The sequence below is a fragment of the Peromyscus eremicus genome, chromosome 9, assembly GCF_949786415.1.
Source record: "Peromyscus eremicus chromosome 9, PerEre_H2_v1, whole genome shotgun sequence".
NCBI classification, from domain to species: Eukaryota; Metazoa; Chordata; class Mammalia; order Rodentia; family Cricetidae; genus Peromyscus; species Peromyscus eremicus.
This window is the reverse complement of record NC_081425.1, coordinates 90731732-90746366: the sequence shown is the minus strand read 5'-3', so window position 1 is coordinate 90746366 and position 14635 is coordinate 90731732. Positions and strand designations below refer to the sequence as shown.

General features: G+C 49.4%; 1 protein-coding gene across 1 annotated transcript in view; it reads left to right on the top strand.

Moving 5' to 3' along the window:
* Window positions 1-14635, top strand: part of Chat (choline O-acetyltransferase) — a 52468-nt gene that overhangs the window by 32124 nt on the left and 5709 nt on the right. The window contains exons 7-12 of the mRNA XM_059274540.1: window positions 2916-3085; window positions 5276-5376; window positions 6646-6774; window positions 8969-9091; window positions 10738-10879; window positions 11006-11068. Coding sequence (XP_059130523.1) covers window positions 2916-3085; window positions 5276-5376; window positions 6646-6774; window positions 8969-9091; window positions 10738-10879; window positions 11006-11068 — 728 coding nt within the window. The remainder of the gene's footprint in view (window positions 1-2915; window positions 3086-5275; window positions 5377-6645; window positions 6775-8968; window positions 9092-10737; window positions 10880-11005; window positions 11069-14635) is intronic.

Here is a 14635-nt window from a genome sequence, read left to right as displayed (position 1 = left end):
CATCTTGCCTAATGAGCCAGGGTGAGTTCCTGGTGAGTGGTGCTGAACTTCTGGGCCAGACATGGCCAGCATTTGGTAGCAAGGCCTCAGCCCCTCCTCAGGGATCTGTCTGGTCTGTCTGAGGGAGGTCAAGCTACTAGCGTGGAGAAGAGCAGCCCTTTTTTGCTGCAAGCCTGTGCTGGACAGCTGGGAGGAGCATGCAAAGCTTTCACTCTTCCATCCAGAGGTTGGATCAGGCTTTGCTGCAGCTTCCTAGCTGGGCTGCAGCCTATCTGTCACACACTGGTTTGGGCTTGTTTCTGAGAAACCCTGGTTAAGGAAGATACAAAGCCAGACTTCCAGTGCTCACCAAGAAATGGACAAGAGGGAAATGATATATAGCATTTGAGCTGTCCGTGGTCCCTCACTAGCCAACAAGGTCTTCTTATTCTTCCCATGTTTCCAGGCATCCTTGGCTCTACTATAACCACATAAACTGGGCCCAGGAAACTTTAGTGACTCTTGGGAGGACTCCTCATTCCCAAGTCTGACCTTCTTGATGCTCTGCTCCCAACTTGGGCTTGGGGCTTACATGATTGGAACAAACCCAGCCTTCTCCAGTTACTGGGCGATTATTATCAAAACCTCATATTTAAGTAAGATCTTGGAAATGGCTTATAGTCAGGTTATTTATTTCCTTTTCCCCTCACCTGCAAATGGGACATGATAATGTTGCCAGTCTCCTACTATAGTATGCATGCCTAAATTGGCACCTGGCACATAGCAGGTGCTCAGCAAAGGCTGGATCATAACCTCACAGCATTGTGGTCATCTGGCCTTATCTGAATCCTATAACCTTTACACCTAAGCTGGAGCCAGTTAGTTTACCCACAAGCTCCACGCATGTGGCTGGGGTCTGCTTCCAGCCCTCCCGCCATCCTGGGTGTTATCTCCTTCCTATATGCTTCTCCTTTCCCCTGACTACCTGGATCTGACATGGGTCTGGCCAGGCATACCGTCCCATGCTCTGAAGGCATTGCCTATGCTAGGAGTCTAAAGGGACCCCAGCACAGCACACCATATAAGGATTAGTTCCACAGCCAGCTTCAGGGATGCATGCTGGAGAAAAGAGGGACAGTGTGGAGAACCCTGTAGTGGAAGAGAACATATCCTGTTCCCAGCCCACCCTTACTTCTGCCTTTCCCCTAGGCTTATGCCAGATGTTTCATGGATTCTGGTCCTTAGTGGGGCCCTGAGCTATCCTGTAAGGCAGCTGGGCTATTATCATCTCTTATGGCCCAGGCTCAGGAAAGTGCCCTGAAATCTGTTACTAATCATGGACAGTTCTCTTTGCCCACATTAAATGGAGGTCTCACCCTCAATGAGTCCACAGACATGGAAGCCCCCAAAAGGTTGCATGCCAGCTAGAACCTTGAGGACCTAGGGTGGCAGACAGGGAAGGGTAGCATAGCCCAGTGCTCAGGAGTTGCATAGTGTGGAGGAAGGTGGAAAGAGCGGCAGAGTACCTGCTGCTTCTCTATAACGCAGCTTCCTGGGAGTGAAGGGAAGCATCTGACTCAGCATACCCTCTGTGTGCTCTGAAGGCGCTGGCTAGCCTGGGATCCCAAAGCCTACCCTGACCCCCAGCTGCCATAGAGCATGCAGTCCAAAACTAAGCACCATGGCCATCTTCCAGCCAGAGAGACAAGGGGCACAGTGAGGAGAGCAGGCGTTTGGCTTTCTTGCCTCCAGATTTTATTGGAAGAAATTAGACCTTTGCTTGCTTCTAGCTGAGAGGAGACTGAAAATTGTCACTTTAACCAGTGGTCCATGTGCCAGACTAAATGCAGGGTCCTCTGAGTTAAGAGCAGGGAAGCTGCAGGATGCAGGCAGCAACCCCTGCCAATAGTTCATGATGGTTCCTAATGCCACATCCCAAGTCTTCTGTGTGTAGAGCACTCTCCCCCTTCCCCAGAGGCTAAGGGTACCTGTCTCCATTCTGTCACTGCATCCAGCTCCAAGTTCAGAGTCCCCAGGCCATGCTCAGCCCTCTCCTCTGGGTCTTGAAGTAGCTCCTTGGAATTTTAGATCAAAGCTATGAAGTTTTGGCTTATGATGGACTGAAAATTTTGATTAACTTTAAAGCAAAAGATGGGTTATTATGCCCATACCCAGCATGGGATGGTGGAGAAAGTCACCTTCTCAAGAAGGTCCCGTGTTTGGAAGAAGGAAAAACATGGCAGTGGCAGCAGCAGGTGCCCACGATTGGTGCCACCTGCCAGGTGGGCTTGTCAATCGCTTAGGGAGTGTTAGAGGCTTTATGTAAGAATAAGCTGTAGGCCAGTTTGGGCTCCCAGGTGACATCTGTCCTGCGGACATCTAGTGGCTTCTAGCCTATTTGCCCTGATAAGTGAGTTCTATGTGCCTTCACTGGCCCCAGCCAGTTCATTAAGGTTCAGCACCCACTGTAGCCTTGCCCAGGCCCCTGCAACTCAGACTCTGAACCAACAGCCTCAGGGAAAACGGAAGAGGCGAGCAGCACCGTTCCTTCAGGTTTTCATGTGAAATTGCCTAATTTAAAAATCTCAGGAACAAATACTCGGAAGAAAATCAGAGTCGATGATCAATGTGCACAGATATAGTAATATCGGTGCCAGAGTGAGGGTGCTGTCGGACAAGGGAGTGGGATCCTGGACAGGACTGAGGACTGAAGCACTCCCCTTCATCTGGACAGGCAGAACCAGCGGCCTCACACTAGGTGAAGCACTGGGCACTGCTAGGTTTCAATAGTCTTCCAGAGACCAGTGGGGGAGAGCAGAGAGAGGCTCGGGACAGTACATCTGACTGCAGGATCCTGTCAAGGCAGGCAGGCTGCATGCAGCCTGTGGGACTCTGCAGGTGCCCCAGACCTAAGGCCACACTCACCTGTCCTGCAGACTCCACCAACCGGGACTCCCTGGACATGATTGAGCGCTGCATCTGCCTGGTGTGCCTGGATGTTCCGGGTACTGGAGAGCTGAGTGACACTCACAGGGCGCTCCAGCTCCTCCATGGCGGAGGCTGCAGCTTCAATGGCGCGAATCGCTGGTACGACAAGTCCCTGCAGGTAAGTGCCTTGTCTGTGGCCTTGCAACTGCACAGTCTCTGCTGGAGCTGGCTGCCAGCACATGGTCTTGCTGTCTCTGTCACTCAGACTGTACTAGTGACATCACCTCTAAACTAGCTGGAGTTCTTCTCAGAAGCCAAGTAGTAGAACCCAACTGAGACTCCCTGACTGTCCTGCTACTGTGTTGGAAGAGCTTGGTCACACGTGGGCTTGTTCCCCACCTCCATCACACTTTGGGGTGGGAGAGTACCATGAACTCACCCAGTAAGTCCTCAGCAGTTAGTTAAACAGGTCAGGCCGGGGATGCCAGCTTTTCTGAATGTCCACCCCCTGGCTTGACTATTTCAACCCTCACTGAGAAGCAAGGCGACTCAGCACTCCCTAAATACATCCTAAGGTACAATCAAATAATCCATAGCTTTTCACCCACATGCGGCAGGATAACATCTTACGTTGATTTAGAGGAAAACACACACGCAAATGGGTTGTGCTCTAGGTTGGCCATTCATTTCAGACCTCTACCCTCCAAACCCCACCATGCCCAGCATACCCCACAACATGCCAAAATCTAATGCAATCTTGTTTATTTACAATACCACCACACTCTCACAGTGACCACATAAAAGCAAGTTAACCATCTCTCTGGGTTGGAACAGCCCACCTCCGTAAGCATTTCCCGGAAGTATCTAATTTTCTCCTCTCCCCATCCCTGCCTTTGGTGGGTTATTTTCTTTATTGGTTTGCATAGTGTTTCTGTTATTTTTGATGAGTTCTATCCCCACCGTGCTGGCTGTTTAGCATCCACAGTGGTGCTAATGGCTTACAATCATTCACAGAGCTGTGGTGGGAACATAATGATGTAATGGATGTACAGGACACAGAGCAGAGTAAGCATTGGGTACAGTTTTTTGAAGATCTATTTTCCTCCTTTTAAGTGACAGGGACAGAAAGGTGTTCATAGGGAGAGGGCACATGTTTCCTATTTTGTAGACAGGACAGAAAATAGGTGAGCTAGGGCTGCTACTGAGGTGCCGTGGACCTGAATTTAAGGGGATGGAAAATGAGTCTCCACATGGAAAGAAAGAGATGCATACAAAAGATGCTCTGTGGGTGTGCGGTTGTTGGCTAGATTATTGGAATATATTGAGATTCCAGTACCTGGCAAAGATAACCAAGACTGGGGGAAGGTATGGGAAGAGGCAGCTCAAACTGTGTGTGCCGTGGTCCTGGGAAGTGCCTTCAGGAAACACCGTAAGAGCTCGCTCCTTTGCTTCCTTGTTTGTTCATTACCCAGGGCAGTCTGAGTGTGAGGAGCTCCAGAGAGGCCCCACCTCATGTGGGGTGCACCCCAAGAGTCAAGTCTTGTCTTTCTCATTATTTTCTCTCAATACTTTTGAGCCCCGAGAATGTTCGTGTCCCAAGTCAACTCAATACGGTCTTTGTAAAAGAGGCCCGCAGAATCTCTCTGGTGTCTGTGGATCCCCCAGAGCCTTTCTCTCTAATTTCCATCTCAGTCTTGTGAGCTGCTCTACTGGGCTGGTTTAAACGAGCCAAGTCCAGGGGTTTGAAGAGTCTGGTGGATGTTTCCTCCATAACCAGACATGACAGCAGACTGAGATCTGGTAACTGTTTAACAGAACATTCTCCCCACACCTTTCCCGCCAAGGAACCTGTAATTTCTCCCTACAAATCCTCTTACCACCAAATCACATTGTTATTTTTTTATTCACTCATGCAACTCAATTACCCGGCAGCTGCTCTGGGATGGACCCTGGTCTAGACCCTGGGAATTAAAATCAACGGTTGCCCAGAGAAGCAGAGTCAGTCCATTAGGCAAATGGTTACAAAAAGCAGTGGAGAATGGTGTCTGCTGTGCATGCAATTAAGGACAAACAGGACTGAGCACCCACTCAGCCCTATAGACCATGCACCAGACAGTATGAGCTCACTAAGAACCCTGGACTGCTTCCGTGGGGAACTTGGGCTGCCCCTTCACTGCTTGGAGGCCTGTGGGGAGCTTCCCTGAGATTTCCACACTCTCTGCCTGCAGCATCCTTTCCAGGAATCAGGGATCCTTGGTGTCCTTGGAGGAGAAATGCCCCAGTAGGTCAGGTGGTCCTAACCCAGGCCCAGAGCCTAGTTTGAAATGCTGACTCCAGGGTCAGCTCACCTGCCTCTTTCCTGTTGCAGTTTGTGGTGGGCCAAGATGGCACCTGTGGCGTGGTGTGTGAGCACTCCCCATTTGATGGCATCGTCCTGGTACAGTGCACGGAGCACCTGCTGAAACATATGTGAGTCTGGGGCAGAGCAGAGGAAGACCTCAGAGGGCTGCCATGAAAAGCCGGGAGAAACTGGGGCGTTGGGCCAGAAAATGGCTGAGCCAAAGATGAATTTGGAAAGAAGCTCGGAAACTGCAAAATGAGCTTTATGAGCCACAGACGGGAGGTACAGATCAGGCAGGAAACTCGGGCAGACAGAGAGAAGCGGGGATCCAAGCTTTGATCCAGGGAAGCTCAGATCAATCTTTGTTGTTGGTCCTGAAACCAGCAACAGGCACAGAGGGAGGTCTCCTCCATCACAGGCCAGGTCCCCAGCCTTCATGCTGGCTAGGGTGAAGCCCTGCTATCCTGTTCCTTAACCAGGCTGAGTTCCTTCTAGCTTTCACGGTTTTGCTCACTCTCTTGTAGTATCTCCTGGCATTTGGTTCTCAGTCTCTTCCACAAAAGTCTTTGGAGTGACTGAGACACACACTCAGCTTGCTACCACATTTCCAAGTCTTCCATAAGTGCAGCCCGAACATGGTTTAACACTAGGAGATAGAGAAGGAAATGATGCACTTTGGAGTCAGGTGCAAGTGGGTGGGATCCTGGCTCTGTGGCTGAATTTGTTTTATCTGCTCCATGCTTCCAGCAGCTCAGACCCCCTAAAGTTCAGGAGCTGTGCACACCTTAGCTGAGCTAAGATGGTTGTGCAGGAAAGCAACGTTGCCCACAGCCCCAGGTTGCAGGGTCTCAGGAGGTTGTGGTGGTATTGTGTTCCCCAAACTATTGTGCACCCTAATAAACTTATCTGGGGTCAGAGAACAGAACAGCCACTAGATACAAAGGCTAGAAAATGGTGGCACTCACACCTTTAATCCTAGCACTCCAGAGGTAGAAATCCCTCTGGATCTCTGTGAGTTCAAGGCCACATTGGAAACAGCCAGGCATGGTGACACACGTCTTTAATCCCAGGAAGTGAGCCTTTAATCCCAGGGAGTGATGGCAAAAACAGAAAGGTATATAACGCGTGAAGACTAGAAACTAGAAGCATTTGGCTGGTTAAGCGTTCAGGCTTCTAGCAGCACAGTTTAGTGGAGAGCCATTCGGATATGAGGACTCAGAGGCTTCCAGTCTGAGGAAACAAGATCAGCTGAGAAGTTGGCCGGGTGAGGTTAGCTGTGGCTTGTTCTGTCTCTCTGATTTTCCATTGTTCACCTCAATAACTGGCCTCAGGTTTGATTTAATTAATAAGACCTTTTAAGATTCCTGCTACAGGAGGTTGTCCCTTTGTGTCTGCAGGATGAAGAGCAACAGGAAGCTGGTGCGAGCTGACTCAGTGAGCGAGCTCCCTGCCCCCAGGAGGCTGAGGTGGAAATGTTCCCCAGAAACTCAAGGCCACCTCGCCTCCTCAGCAGAGAAACTTCAAAGGTGAGGGGAACCCCAAGGCCCACTCTGCCCCCTCAGCAGCTGCTGCAGCACCCTGGGTGATCCCAAAGGCCCTTGGGACTCTGTTCCCCTCCAGGCTCCACTCTCTCTCACCCCTCATGGAAAATCAGTCAAGCTAAAGAGGAGTCACGGCTCTCAGGAAATAACCTTGCTCGAATATCTACCATTTTCATAAAATGCAAACCTGAAGCTATTTTTTTCCTGCAGGTTTCACCTGACTAAGCAGAGTCAAGGCTGGGAAATGATTCCCTGCTTTGAGGGAGTAATAAACAACTGCTTTGAATAGGTCATTTGAATCCAAGCTATTTCAATTTGACTTTACACTGCAAACTTGACAAGGGAGCCTTTTTCCCCGGGGAGGGGCCGCTTCGGGCCTTAACGGACACAGGCAGAAGGGCCGGATCTGAACTGTCCTTATCAGTCCCTGTGTAAATGAGTGTGAGAACACCCATTCACTCACACATCAAACTTGTGGAGCTCTAGTGTGTGTCAGCTCTGTGGTAAAGTACTCGGAACTCAGAAAGGAGTGTGCCCTGGGCTTGTCCTCCACACTTTAGTGGAAGCAGCAGACCCCAGATCAAATCATGTACGAGACATGAAGTGTCCAAAACAGAGAGAGGCCTGCAGACCCGAACCGGAAGATAGACACGAGGTTGAACTCTGCTGGACAGTGAGGATGAACAGCAGCTTGAGGGGCTAGCAGGCAGGGAAGAGGCAAGACTGTGGCTTGTATAAGCCTCTGTAGGTTCATAAAGATCCAGGCTGGTATGGAGACGGTAAATGAGAAGATGGCTGGAATTGGGCCATAAAAGAGAAGCTGGGTCACGCTACTGCCTTGCCTATGATGAGGAGCTGCTCCTCAGGAGAAGTTGTGGGGGAGTCTGTGGGAGTAGCACGGGTGAGCAGGACACAGTGTGACCAAGCTGGGAAACCTAGGATGGAAACATTCCTCACTTGGAGCTGCTGTGGAGGCTGCCTAGCTTTATTGAATGTGGAAGGGGGCTCGAGGTTTCCATGGGATGATGTTGACACCTCAATTTTTATTTTGGGGGGTCCAAGGTGGGTGGGTTGCCAGAAGAAGGAGATAGAAAAATAGCTGAAGGGCCTGAGCTGGCCCTGTGTGTTAGGAAGAAGTCCCCCCAGCTTCTTCTGAACAGGGATGAGGAGTCACCTGGACCTGAACAGTCTATGGGAGGTGGTGGACCTAGGTGAGCAGTGTGTGGGAAGGCGGTTTCTGAGCAGCCATGGTGAAAGAGAAATTTGCCCAAGGAATATGTCAAAAGGTAGGGTCTCTCCTGTCCCAAGCAGCTGCATGACTCCTGGGAGCTCAGCTCATGTGAGGCAGGACTGATTTAAGGTGGACCAGGAGAGTAGTAGATGTAGCATCCAGTCCCAGGGACAGTGAGAGTCAGGGCAGGTTACTCCTGCAGGACCCGAGACAATGGCATACACCTTGCTGCCCATGCCCCCATGACAGTCAGACCGGACCCCTAAATCCTAAAGGATGACACTGGTCAATATGGCGGTGGCACAGGCACTTCTGTGCAGACACAGGGAAGCTTCCTGACACTCTGAGAATGATAAGCATGTCCTGGGAGACCTATCAGCAGTCACTGGATAACATGGGATTTCTGTTACAAGTAAAGCAGCAGATGAGTAAAGCCCCAGCCCTCGCTGGGGCTACCATGACAGCCAGATCCCAAGTCCTTCTGCCCATGGCAAGCAGGGATGAGTATGGGTGACCGCCAGCTGAGAAATTAACTGTTAGGACAGCTGAGAATCCACGGGGACATTGGACCCCTGTTCCTCCACAGACATATAAATTGTCTCTTTCAGGCTTGCCTTGTAGGCAGCCAGCAGGTAGGAGTCTGGGTGAGGCTCACCCTGCCCATGCAAATGTCTCATTTCCATGCTCCTCCCACCTCGCTGCTGCAGCCACACCCACCTCCCCCAGAAGGGCCCCCGCTGGGCTGAGCTCTTCTAGAAAGACACAGGTTCCAGGGTGCCTTCCGCCACTTGGTGTGAGTGAAGGTAGGTCTATGATATCCTAGGGTATTTCTGGAGGATAAGGGCTGTGCATTCACCTTCTGGACCACTAGGACATGGACCAGGAAAGCTTGGGTGGGCTCTGTGGTAGCCTATCTTGCATGCAGAATATCTTCTTTCTCTTCCACAGAATAGTAAAGAATCTGGATTTCATTGTTTATAAGTTTGACAACTATGGAAAAACATTTATTAAGAAGCAGAAATGCAGCCCTGATGCCTTCATCCAGGTAGCCCTCCAGCTGGCCTTCTACAGGTGGGTGAAGGCAAGATGAGCCATTGCCCCGGTCAACTGTCGAATTGGATGCTTTAGAGTCTAGAAGCATCCTGAAGGGAAGTGTGGCTTTCAGGGTCAGGGCAGAGCCCTGGGGGGAATGGCCAAAGCCATCTGCACGGAGATGTTGCCCTCTGAACTAGGTTTCAGGTCAGACTCAAACTCCAACAGAAGAAGAAAGGTATCATAATTGAGGGACTGCCAGAGCTGGGACTCAAAGGGGCTGCCAGGTGGGGCTAAAGAGAATCACGTGGGTTAGGAAGACCAAGAAGTTGCAGAGACTGTTCCTCATCTGATTTCCTCCGCCCATCTGAGTCCCGGTGGTGTGACCCCTCCTTCCCTGCTCTTCCAAGCCTTGTTCGGGCATGGAAGCGATGACACCCACCCCACCTTCCAAGTTAGTCTAATCAAAGACTTGGGGATCCTTATTGATTTGTCCCTTTATTGCATCCACATACCCCCATGTCAGTTCTCCAGATGTTTCTCAAGCCTGCTGTCTGCCCTCCCCTGTCACCACCATCAGCCCCTTCAAAACTACCAACAGCCTCGGCTTGGTCAGCAGCAGCACGGGCTCCACAGATCACTGCTTCCATGTGTGCCCCCTACAATCCTGTATTCACGAAGAGTGGCCTTGCACACATGCAAATAAGACAAACACTCGCTGTCTGGGACTCCAGGACCCCCCTTGTGCTTTGGGACCCTCCTGTAAACTCTTTGGCCTCCAGATCTTTGCCTTGGCTCTGAGTCCACTCTCTCACCTGTCACCTGTCTGGAGATACTCTTACCGGAAGCTACCACCTTGGGCTCTGTTGTCACCCAGTTTTCTATCATATCACATTGTCCCTCCAGGAGCTCACCCCTTATAAAGGTAGTAAGACGCAGGGCTACAACTCGTTATGTGACACTGGGTTTCCATTGGTCTGAACTCTGTCGTTTTTTCTTCTTCCTTTTCCTCGACTCCATGGATGTTACTGGCTGATGGGAAGTGGGGGTTCTGCTGGTCAGGGAGGCAACCCTGGGGGTGTTCACCTGGTTTCCATGCACAGGAAGAAAGGCTTTCAAGCCACCAGCATGAGCTCTGCTAGAACGGCCAGGAGACTGAAACAGTGTGTGGGGATCTCAGCTGCAGTTTCCCCATGAGACACACCTTGACACGCTTGTGGGCCTGGGCATCTGTCTACACTCACCATGCTCGCCTGCTTTGACTAGAGGTCATGGTGAACCATTTAAAATAAAGCAGGCTTCCCTGAAAGGTGTGCATGATGCACTGCACTTTCATCTGATGCTGTGATGATATTAATCAACACTCATTAGGTTTCACAGAAAATTCCAGGTTTCCCTACAGACTGGTGGCGGTGTTCTGTTTTTCAAAAGCAACCAGTCGCCTCTTCATTTTAGATCAATAGAGTCCCCAGTGTATAAAAGTGTACATGGTTCTTCACATCAAAGACTTGCCAGCATTCATCTTTGGAATTCTCCTCTAGAATTCTATTAACATTAAAATGAAATACTATGCCACGTCATGTCAGAGCTATGAAAATAAAGCCTGCCGGGGCTATATTTCTTTCAGTGTTTACGGCTCCCTGAGAACAAATTACTGTTTGCCATCCATCTTTTATCTTGTTCAGGCTTTATCAGAGACTGGTGCCCACCTACGAGAGCGCATCCATTCGCCGGTTCCAGGAAGGTCGGGTGGACAACATCAGGTCGGCCACTCCAGAGGCTCTGGCTTTCGTGCGAGCCATGACTGACCACAAGGCTGCCATGCTGGTAAACCCCGCTCTGCCTTAAGGAACCACAAGGAGGCCCGTGAGGCGGCTATGGCTGCCCCGGCACTTTGTTCCAGGACAGGATTCTCTGGCTCCAGCACCCTGACACCCTCTCCTTCGTTCACAGGCTTTTGAGAAGCTACAGCTGCTGAAGTCAGCCATCCAGGCCCAGACTGAGTACACAGTCATGGTGAGTGGTGGTGCCTCCCTAACACCGACTGCTCGGTGACTCAGCCAGGCTACCGACCCTCATTCTTACTCTATTTCTGTGACATTGGGGATTGAACCTGAGGTCTTACACGTGCAAGATAAGTGCTAGAGCACTAAGCTGTATATGTTTTTTTTTTTTTTTAACTTTTCATTTTGAGACAAGAGTCTCATTATGTTGCCCAGGCTGGCCTTGAATTCACTATTAGCCCAGGTTGGCCTTTAAGGTGGGATCCTCTTACTTCAGTCATTCAAGTGGCTGGGATTGATTCCAGGCTTCTGCCACTGGATGGGTCTTTTTCTTTTTTCTACAACATGGGCAGCCTACCCTTCCTGCTTTCCCCAGGTTCCTTCAGAGAACAGTAAGTGGTGCTTGAAATCTGTTGACATAGCCATAATGATAATAATAGTCCACAATATGTGTAGTGCCTTACAGTTTACAAGAGCCACCAAATTGAGGTGGGGTTGGGCAGCTTGATGAATACTGGTAGCTTGGTCCCTGGCACACTGGAAAGGAGTTAGAGTTTACTAATACCCAGGGCTGCTTTTCCCTCTTGATTGCTATATGTTCATTTATGCTGCCCGTGAACTCAAAGTCTTTGCTCAAAATTAATAGTGACATCAAAATTGTATGGGGACTATTTCTCTAGTTGGAGGGAATAATTTATTTTTTAATATTGCAAAGCCATTATTTGCATACAAACAACGGGGAACTTGAGCTAGTGATCAATACGTTAATTACAGATCACTCAAAATCAACCAGAAGGATGACAAAAATCTATGAGAAGGAATGATGAAATTTTTCTCTATGTACTTGAAAGCAAATGCAACATATTTGTGGGTTTTAGAACTCACCAGGGTAGACTTCCCTCTAACTCAGTCCCTAATTCATCTTAATAGCTCTGTTTGTTCTGTTTAAGCATCGTATTAGCCTGTGCTCCAAGTACTCAGGAGCCCAAAGCAGGAGGATCACAAGTTCAAGGCGAGCCTGGTATACGAGTGAGATTCTTGTCTGAAAAGGTCACTTTCATTACTCAAGCAAAATAGTCAAGAGAGTTGATCAATCAGCCAGAAAAGGGACAGGGTATCAGCTAACAGCTCCAGAGGTGTCAGTCCAAGGTTGGTGGCGTCCAGGGATTTTAGGTCTGTGGAAAGGCAGTACATCATGGTAGCCCACGATGAAACAAAACCATTCCCCTCTGTGACAAAGTAAAAGAAGAAAGGGAGGAGCTGGGGTCCCACAATCCCCCTCAAGGGCACACCCAAAATTACAGGAAGACCTTCCACTGGGCTCCATCTCTTAAAGTTGCCACAGCTTCCCAATGGTGTTAAGTCTTTAATGCATGAGCCTTTGGAAACATGTCAGATCCAAACTCCAGCAAGTGTCCTCTGTTTTCCATGAATTATTCTTTTTCCTGCTTCATGCTAGGCCAAGTGCTACATACAGGAAACAAATCCCTAAGCGCTGTCAGTAGGGAGTTTAACATGGAGCTGGGATAGAGGTACTTCAAAGTTATGTTGAAGCCACATGAAGAGAGTCTGAGAAGTTTCAGAGAATGTGGAGGAGCAAGCTCTCTCCTCTCCTTTGAAAAGCTGAGATGAATTCCCTGAGGAAGCAGTCTTTAACGTGAAGTGGGAAGGATTAAGAAAGAGAAGGAAACCCGAGTTGGTGGTGCACACCTTTAATGCCAGCACTCAGGAGGCTGAGGCAGGCCGATCTCTGTGAGTTCAAGGCCAGCCTGGTCTACAGAGTGAGTTCCAGGACAGCCAGGACTAGGACTACACAGAGAAGCCCTGTCTCGAAAAACCAGGAAAAAATAAAGAAGAAAGGGAAAGAAGGGCAAGGGGAGAGCAGCGTGTTGTAAAGACAGGCGTCTTGTGAATACATCTGATGAGAAGAGCAGCTCAGTGTGCAGCTTGCAAAGGACAGAAGAGCCAGGTTGTCTGTTACACCAGTGTGGGACCAAAGAAGGGCAAGTGCGGGACATTTGCCCACCAACCCCACAGCTCCCCAGAGTTTTGAGTTTGAGCAGCAGGTAATATTAGATAGAAGGATTTAGATTGTGGAGACAAACAGATAGAAAATACAGGATAGCCTCGAGAGGGCCTGGAACCTTTTCCAATGGGCCCCAACTGTCTCTGCCCCAGGGTATTTATAGAGATGCCAGGGGGTGGAGCAAAAGACCTCCTCCCCCAGCACAGCCAAGTGCAGACCATCTCAGACACCTGCACTCAGGCCAGTGGTCCTAATCATCCTCTCTATGCGGACCTGCTGGGTAAAGCCACGAGGAACCTGAAAACGGGCCTCCCACAGGCAAGTTGCATTGTGGGAGTGGCTGGCTAAGCAGAAGCTGTATGTTACTGGGGAGAGCTGGTGTACAGACTGTGGCTGGGCAGGGCCAAAGGGATGAAGAGGAATGTGTGGACTTCTGACTCAACGGGGCATGTTGAACATAAGAGTTGACTATCCCCCACTCTGGAATTCTCCAGGACAACACTCAGGTATTTTAAGCCATACACATAGGAAAGAGAATTGGAGAAAAGGTGACAGCAAAGAATTAGAGAAAGCAGAGCAGATGGCAGCCAGCTTAGGGCACAGGTAAAGAGGCTGGAAGACCCACCCAACTGCACCGCCGCACTTGGGGTAGCTCAGGCACCAGGGATGCACTGGAAGTGGGGTGCGTGAAAAGAAGGGGTTGGTTGATGGGTGTTTCTGTTTGGCCTGCTATAACAGAATCCCTTGAACTGGATAGTTTACCAAGAACAGTTTTCCCACACCTCTGGAGTCAGGGAGTCTGAGATCAAAGGGTCAGCAGGAGAGGCTGTTGGCCCCTGCTTCCAAGATGGTGCCTGCTGCTTCATCCTCCAGAGGGGAAGGATGTGTTATGCTGTGTGGTGGGAGACAAGAAAGCTGAAAGCTGTGTGAAGTCTCTCTTATAGGAACCTTAACAGGGAAAGAGCCCTAATGACCTAATCACTTATTAAAAGCATGGCCTCTTAATGTAGTCATTGATTAGTAACTTTCAAGATGTGAAATTTCAAATTTTCTTATTCTATAAATAAGAATGGGGGCTGGGCGGTGGTGGTGCACACCTTTAATCCCAGCACTTGGGAGGCAGAGGCAGGTGGATCTCTGTGAGTTCGAGGCCAACTTGGGCTACAGAGTGAGTTCCAGGAAAAGGTGCAAAGCTACACAGAGAAACCCTGTCTCGAAAAACCTACATAAATAAATAAATAAATAAATAAATAGGAATGGGAAACTCTAAAAAATGTTATAAAAAAATAAAGATAGTTCTAAAGTAGAATGTAGCAGAGATTTCAGTGGAAATATTGGGAGACAATCTGAGGCAACCTACTTTAAACACAAACAAAACATGGGTGAAATGTAAGAAAAATGGGGTGGCTTAGTTCAGGTGAGCAGTATGCCAAATAAAAGTTGTTCAGAAAGAGGAATTAGTAGAGGGATCACCAACAAAGTAATTCAGAGAAATATCAAAGGATAATTCAGTGGCAGAGAGCTTGGCTAGCAGGCATAAAGCCCTGGGTACTA